Source organism: Opisthorchis viverrini, assembly GCF_000715545.1.
Source record: "Opisthorchis viverrini unplaced genomic scaffold opera_v5_67, whole genome shotgun sequence".
Lineage (NCBI taxonomy): Eukaryota > Metazoa > Platyhelminthes > Trematoda > Opisthorchiida > Opisthorchiidae > Opisthorchis > Opisthorchis viverrini.
The window spans coordinates 1711006-1719632 of NW_008751722.1; the positions used below are offsets into that span (position 1 = coordinate 1711006).

At 44.5% G+C, this 8627-nt stretch overlaps 1 protein-coding gene across 1 annotated transcript; it reads right to left on the reverse strand.

The window, feature by feature from the left end:
- Window positions 1–1012: 1012 nt before the first annotated feature.
- On the reverse strand, window positions 1013–5190 carry T265_04175 (hypothetical protein; the record flags this gene model as incomplete). Its single annotated transcript, XM_009168845.1, has 4 exons — window positions 1013–1144; window positions 2927–3150; window positions 4333–4525; window positions 5134–5190. The coding sequence occupies 4 exons, from the start codon at window positions 5188–5190 to the stop codon at window positions 1013–1015; spliced, it is 606 nt and encodes a 201-aa protein (XP_009167109.1).
- Between the last annotated feature and the right edge of the window lie 3437 nt (window positions 5191–8627).

Genomic DNA, 8627 nt, shown 5'->3' on the forward strand with positions numbered 1-8627 from the left:
CGGGATCTGAGGCTGAACAGCTTGAATCGCTCTTGACACATTTCAAACCTAATAAGCACTAAATACAGTTGTAACGTGAAACAGAAGATTCGACTACCTGAACTTCGTAAAATGGTTGCTTTCGACCCAAGTCGATGGAAGTCGGTAAACACTCTGGTGAGCAGGCAGATATTAGTCTGCCAATAAGGAATGGTGTTCTTGTACGTTACACAACTCGAGATGGTCATTCATAAGCCCAAGGGAGTGGTGCAAGCATTAAGAAAATTTAGGAGGAAATGATTCTGATGTCCTTATGCTAGAATACTTCCATCGTTTACCGAGAACTTGTTTACTTCGATTCTCTACGGCTCACATGACGCTTTCCGTTTGTCTAGAGTTATCATTGCAAATTCATCCGATAGGTCTGATTCTGCCAGTCAGTACCTCAAGACCCCCTTTTCAGCACTCGCCAAGCCATTCACGACTGGTAATGCGGACGCGTTATGCAATATTATCGACTGTAAGTACTCCTTGTGTAGGTATTTTTTCCGCCTCAATTGACTATTGTGAATGAACATTGCCTAAGCCGGTAGAATCAGTGCCATATGCTGTTGATTTCCTTTTTTGCCCAAGTGTGTGGATTTTGGCAATCATGGATGTGAGCGGAACGCCCGACGCCTCGAACCACGACCTAGTGACATACCTTGGCTGGGTGGATCGATTGGCGCGCCAGTCAGGACTTCCCAGGCATGCAGCGCCACAGGCGCTTCAAACCCACTGGCTACATTTTTGTTTCAGATGTTGATGGTTGTGGGATTTTGAACACCTACTCACATGACTCTCATTTGATCAATCCTCCTCTCGGCGCAACCATTTTAGTGAGTTCGCACCAAAGGGGGGTGGAGCATTGTACTCTAGTTTTGCTCTTATTATAGCTCGTTAGCAGTGTGTATCCAACGCCCGTGCCGGGGTTCGAACTCCGCATATCTGACATGCGAAACAACCGTGTTAGCACTACTCCAACAGCGGACGCCTAACTCATCCAGATTTTTACGTGAACATGTTCGCGCTTAAGGGATGTGAGCGGAACGCCCGATGCCTCGAATGTCAGATGTCCGGAGTTCAAACCCCTGCAAGGGCACTGGGTATGCACTGCCGATGAGCTCTAATACGAGCGGAACTCGAGTCTAGTGCTTCCCCCCTCATTTGGCGTATACTCATCAAAACATTGCGCGAGGATGATTGTTCTGCAAAATCCCGCAACCAACAGCACCTGAATCATGGACGCGCAGTCTTGAATTTCCCCCCGCGGTCTGCCTCCTTCACGCGACGCGTTCCATGGCGCACCCATCTTAAACAAGAAGCCTTCTGGTCTCGTACCTCACCAATCCGCTTCTGGACAGCTTTCACCACTGATTGGTCTAAACGTTTTTAGCCAATCATTAGACAGGTCACGCTAGATGCTGACTATCACTATCACAGCCGATTGTGTGATTTGCCAGCTGGTCGCGTGACTGACGGTGGTCTGCTCTCCTTCTCCGGCTAACCCGAGATTCGCCAACCAGGGTCCCAATGGGCGTTTTGCACGTTTACGGTCATGATTAACCGTCGTCTGGCTATCGTCAATCCGTTAACGCCATCTAACACCAGCCAGCTGACTCCAGGCAGTTTGTCGCCTGATGGCAAAACACAAACGGCACACTCGAGTCCCGAACATATCACTTCTTTTGTGAAAGCCGCAAACTGGAATAGTCTTCCCTCACCAGTAAATGAAAGAACAATTATTCAGGCTCCCTGTAGCGTGTGCCTCAGAAATGCTACTTGTTCGAAGCTGGATGTGCTTCGTTCCCCGGATTATCAACTAAATGCGAGCACAAGCAGGCTTCCGCCGTATTTCTGCTCATCCCAAATGGCATCAGGCTTGTTAAGCAGTTCTATCCGAAATACTGGCAACAATGTCCAAAGCGTATGCCCGTGGAGTTGCGCAATCACTCCTGTGAGTCTTACCGTTACGGTTATTTGTCTTATCGTCACCACAGGCGATAGTTTTGCTTGTTCGAAATTCCTTCAACGTAAGTTGTCTGTCAGCGTAAATGATGAAGCTTTATGTTGGTCTTGGAACGAACTTTATCTATCCTCTCAGAAAGCGCTTATTTCTCAGTAGTTTGCCCCTAGCTCGCGGTTTAAGTTAAATCATCAAAAAGGAAATATTCATTTCCAGTACGATAATCCCCTCCCCCCATTGTGCTTAGTCCGGCGGCAAACTCTGCCAATGAATTGATACACAAAATCTCAATCCTCTGAAAAGGAACCGGAAAATTTCAGTCGATCGACTTCGGTCGGTCGTTCTCAGAAATTGGAAAATACAAACATGGCTTGTTGTGATGCTTAATTTCCTTTTAGTCATGGTTGACTAGGTCACTCTGAAATCGAAACTTATGTTGACAAGTGAAATCTTGGTCCAAAGAACTGAGTGATAGAGCATGCCACAACACGTACTAAGAAGGACCAGCTCGACGATGGTTGATCTGGTTTCGCTGACCAAATGCGCAAACCATGAGTTCATTTACTTCATGGAGTCTCACTCACGTGCCAAATAAGCCAGCTGAACGTCCTAGGTCCTCAGACAATCACAACATGCGAACATAGAGAATGAAGATGAAACATTGAACGTCAGTCAACAACATACTGATTTCGGGACGGCGGTTGAAGTCACACAGTCAATAGTAAGTTTGCGAAATAATTGGGTTCTAGTTAAAGTTCCGGTGAAGTGAATAGAGAATAATGGTGCACTACCTAATTAAAAATATATAATATGGACAAAGTAAAGCAAATATTTGGCTCAGGTTCTGTTTGCTTGTCATATAAGACTAGGAATCTACCTGACCGCCTCCAAAAGAACCTACCAGAAGGCTGCTATTGGGTGGATGACTTTTTATTGGGTGACACGCATAAAAATTTTATCGGCCTTAGTTAACACAAGCAACGGGGCGAGTTGTACCAAGTGGTTATAGCGCGACTTTACTGACTGGAAGATCTGTGGTTCGAACCCGATCTCTGCCTCTCGACTTCTCTTGTCTAGGCTTGGGCGACCTGGCAGTATCCCAGCCCTCGTGCCTCCTTCGTGGTGCGTGACAGCTAGGCACCGAAAGGGTACTACAACTGAACGATCTTTACACAAGAAACGACAGAAGGACGGTTACTCTAACACTACTCACTATTCTGGGGTTTTGAAGTTTTCACATTTACCCACCGGTCGTCCTACTTGGGTTGTCCTCTGCATTATACTGAAGGATTGATGAGAGATTGCAGTGAAACTCACCGATAAGGATACCTGGAGAGTTTCTACACGACATCAGAAATCTGAGCTCATTATCAAAATCCACGTGAAACTTGGGAGCACGATTTGTTATAGCCCAAAATTCTCTGTTCATGGGGCGTTACGTCCTCAGTCTACAGGCGATTTGCTGCGCCTAGCGAATTCACTGACAAACGCTAGCGAATTTGTGCAGACTTTTGAGCAGATACTGTTTGAGTTTCGGATCGATGCACTTCATCTCAAGACGTTGATATTGAATGTTCACGTTTTTTGGCAAAAGAAAATCCGCTTAGTTGTGAATGCTGTGTGCTTGTTTACCCAACAGTTAGATCTATGAGTTTTCAAGCATTGATTTTGCAAGCGGAAGTATATCTGTATCAAATAGGTATCTCAAACCGACGGTTTGAGTCATATAGGCCTGGGATGGTCGAACTGTATCTTGCGTTTACCGATGTTAGCTATTCACAGCACATGCTTTCCGAAGTACACTGAACGTTTGACTGTGGTCTTCTCAGGCACGACAAATGTTCTCCATTATCAAATAGGCCCAAATGATGTAGTTGTTTGCCGAGATAAATGGGAAATTATAGAAATGTCAGCCGACAATTCTATCAAACACCCAGCTGAAACCTAAGTAGGGTCTCCATCAAATCTTGAGGCAAACAAGATTGGAGACGTCATGCTGTTACGACCCAGCGTACAGGAGGGTGAGAGAACTACTTGTGTGCAAATAAGTTTTGCGATCACAACTGACAGAAAAAGTGAAAAAAAGACTACATAGTAGACAGATTTCTTTCAGCCGAGAAGCGCAGGAGAACGTTGGATACAACACGGATTAATAGCTTAACGTGAATGAAAGAATAATCAACAAGCATAGGCGAGTCTGCCTGTCCTGATTAATATGCACACAAAAGGTATGAATATCGTTACGATGTTCTCTGTTCAATGAATATTCGAGGGGTGAAAAATCAGTCGTCTAAAATGAGTGGTGGTCAAGGGGCGAGATGGGTCAAGTGGTTAGAGCGCGAATTTACTGACCGGAAGGTCCGTGGTTCGAATTCGACCTCCGCCACTCGACATCCCCTGTCTAGGCTTGGGTAACCTGGCAGTATCCCAGTCCTCGTGCTTCCTTCGGGTGGAATGGCAGCTAGACACCGAAAGGGTGTTACAGCTGAACGAGTTAAGGTCTACGCGTGAAAATGTAGAAAAACCACAACTGCACAAAGACTACATTAATCAGTTAGTAGTTAATAGGGCAACAAAGATATGTGTAGGTAACAAAGTGGATCCAACGTGTTCATTGATTTTCATGGCAAACGATGAACTGGAGTTTCTTTTTCTTGCCCATTCACGCCCCGTAGGTTTGCTTCGCAGTTTGACGAGCTATTCCCGTGAGCTAGGAACAGTCATACTTATTTTTCATGATCGGTGACCTGTCTGCGACGCTTGGTTCGCAAGCCGTTCTATGGTCTTCCGGATTTTCTGTGACCTAGTTTTTACCTTTAGTCTACAAAGTTCAAGGTCGACGTGGCTCAGTGACCAAGGGTGAACTTTCTGACCGGAAGGTCCATTGTTCGAACCAAATCCCTGCATGTCGGTTGCTTCAGGCTAGGCCTAGGTAAACTGGCAGTATCTCAGCCTGAACTGTAATCCGATCACTGTAAATGTTGGTTTGTTGGTGAGGGAAGTAGGAAATGCTTATCCCCCTACCATCCTAGTCATTATGAGGCAAGAAGCCAGTCAATTGGACAGATATTTATTACATACTCTTTCTAAATCGTACACGCGACGTTTAATGCATTTCGATTAGGGAGTGCTGCACAACCAATAGTCACCTGTTTGCTGCTTTTGTTAGCATTTCCGGTTCCTGGTGGCTGATCGTCTTCCTTCATGGCTTGATTGAAGCCATTTATTTATTGCGACCATTTGTTACATGTCTTTGTTGTTGGACCTTTTCGAGTAGATGCGTGCTAGCTGTTGGTTCGCTGCCATTGTGCTTATCCGAAGTTAGCCTCCTCTCGCTTCCGGAATACTCAGCGCCCCGTGATCTGTTCGACCTCCGTTCTGAGGTCTGTTGATAGATATATATTTCGGTGTTATTTTGAGGTTCTGTCGCACGGTTTTGTTCCACATGCTTGCCCTTCCCTCATGGCCTTCCCTTCTGTTACCACTCAGCTAGAGGTCCAGCGACTTGTTTATTTGAAAGCTCGTTTCTTCCCCGTTCTTACCTCGATCCGGTTATTTCATTTCCTGAGCCATCTTTATAGTATGAATAGATGTTTCATTCACTCCTTTAATTACAACCCACTGCTTGATATGGACAGTCATACTGGATTCTTCGACGCACTATTGTGTAGTGAATTTAGAATATCAACACCCCCAGACTAATAACTGATGCTTCATTTCTATCGACTAGGAGGGGTAGAGGGTGAAACCAGTTCTTTGTTCGGTTGTTGTGGTACGGATAGCTCGGCCCTTAGCTTTGACAGTCGCGCTGAGATCGATGAAAGGAGTATTCCAGAAGGGCTGAATCTCAACTGTTGATTATGAAAGAAGGGTTCCAGCAAGGTCTGACTGTTGTCCTTGAAAGCAAAGAAATTTGATCCAAGATGTCCAGATTGCGCATGCTGGATGAATATGTACTCCTCAGCTCTTCTGCTCCTACGTTTTGGTAGCATTGAAAAATGGGTTCCCGTCGTTAGTATCTGCATGATCAATGAACCATATTCTGCAATCTTCTTATCTTCGTTCGCGTACCTTTGTATCGAACTTCGTCGAACGCACCACCAACGAATAGAACACAAACTGCTGCTCGCTCATCATATCAGACAGCCTTTCTGATTCCTGCACTCAGAGCAACCTCCACACTAGAATTTACAGAGATGCTGCTAGATCATAGAAATTTCCAGCACTGTCCTCTTCCTGACACTTGATCTTTATGACCTGCTGGCTTCGTTTTTCTTGCTATGTTGCTCGGTTTCCAAAGGGAGTACACTGCACGGGCACAGAATAATATTTAGACTTTTGCATATTGATCACAATGATCCTAGCAGAACTACAAATTTGTATACAAAAACCTTTGGTCGCTCGAATGTGGTCATGGCATCGTCTCTTTCCGTAGCCAAAAACTGACAGAAGGCGCTGGTGAGCAGGACATTCTAAACACTAATATGACAGCACTAATATGACAGCACTAATGACAGCACTAATATGACAGCACATTCAGTTGCCTGAGAACATCATAAACGAGAGATTCAACTGGGTTCCAGGTGAGTCTCTCGAAAGAACCAAATTAGTGTGCAAGTGAGTGTATATTCGCTAATTTCTTGCAATTTGGTTTCAAGTAGAACATAAGGTTGACAGAAACCCGGAGACTGCGCCTGCCTGATGAGCCGCAAGAAGGGCGAAACCGGTCGTGGGCTGTCGATGGATTTTCAGCAACCTTATGAGTAGTACATTACAAAGATATACTAATATGACTCATCTGAAGCTACCCGTGTCAAGTAAAAGTGACGCCACTTCACAGCCATTGAACGATTTGGAATATTACTAAGACATTGCAGCATATCTGATTAACCCTCAGTACATCGCCCTGGGTAATCCACTGGGGAAATTGTTTTCTATGCCGGTGACTCATTTAACTTTTGCCATCCAAAAGCATGCATAAGTGCAGTCTAGGTTGGGTTTCGCATACAGTCACATCGCGGTTGCATCCCTTCGAATGACCTTAGCACGGCCAGACGAAGGCACATTGTCTGGAATGTCGAACGCCTATGTTGAATCATCTGTCATTAAACACGTCAGCCCGAGATGTGTGAATGATGTGAGACCGTAACAGTAGTTGATATGTCATCAGATAAGTTACTACGTAGTTCACTGTGAGACTCCTTGAATTTCCACGAAACGTCTGTTCGACTGACCTCGCATGCGTGTCTAAATTAAATCTTGTGCACCACTAAGAAAAGCCAACTGGCCGTCAAAAACTCGTGTAACGTGTTCGCACGTCAAACTGCAGCTTCATTCTTCTATTCAAGCGGGTTTCACACTTTTCTAATTATATCTATCAGTTAGCGAATCTGAATGCAACATGTCTGATAGGGACGAACACAACGTTGATTACGCAATGCACCACATAGTAGCAACACGTGAGATCAGTCAAACTGTTTGTTGCATATCTGTTCGTCAATGTCACTTTCTATTTAAAGCGAAGCCTCCATTTTGTTGTGAAAAAGTAGGACATTACGAATTGATTTTCATAAAACGCTAAACGTTTTTGCTCTTATTTTTGCTGAAAAATAGTGATATCCGTTTGTTTTGTTTATGATCAATAGCCAAAAACGCAGTTTCTGGTGTACTGCTATGCAGCTGGTGGCATTTTGGGCACCTATTCATCTAAAACGCTTCACGGTCTGAAAGTAAAGACTCATTTTCTGCAAAAGGTTTATGTGTAGGCCTCGGAAATTCTTATTCTACTTCGGATGGGTCTTCAACTTGGCATAACAATCAGTTTCTTAGAATCCTGATTTGACTGTTGGTAGTAGTAGAAACCGAAGGGATAGTGACATGACTATATCTTTGTGTTTGTAAGGGCGACTGGGCTACCTCTGACTAGCCCAAATACATTCTTGGGACGACGACACACTTTCTGTTAGCATGCGTTTTCTCCAAAAATGATGTTTGCTGGTGAAGTTTTTCTTGGTTTTGGGACGTTCAATCCATTTTTGAGGTTCCCTGTAAGCGTAAGCTTTTAAATTAAATGGCTCCTCTGGAATTTCACCACATTCTCTTGGAAAGACAAATTCACCAGACCGATATCCGTTGTTTCACTTGAAATCAGAAAGTTTGACTGTTCGATAATCCCCTTAAGTTCCCTGCCCCGTTCACTTTGTGAAATCAAACTGTCCCAACGAGAAAACACGTTACTGCTCTTATGAGGATCATTTTCTAATTTTGTAATTTATGCAGGACGCAAATGTTGCGCGCGTAGGGTAAGACAACAATGGCGGTGTATTGATCTGTTTACAGACGACTGCATACATTTCCCACAGTTATTTGATGCAATAGGCGAACCGTACCATCACACATGGTCCGCTTTTCAAGTTACATAAAGACACTTGAGCGCTTCATACCATGTAGTAGAGCAGATAACCGAGATTTCATCAATCTTTAGCTTTCCGTTTATTTTATTCAGCCAAAAACCTGGACAGTCAGACACGCATTCATAGCTTACGATGTACCGTTGTTGGTCTTCCCTGCTTCAATCGCTGATCTAGGGGAGGACAGCACTCACAGGCCACATCGCAGTACAGATGTTTATGGCACAGGCATT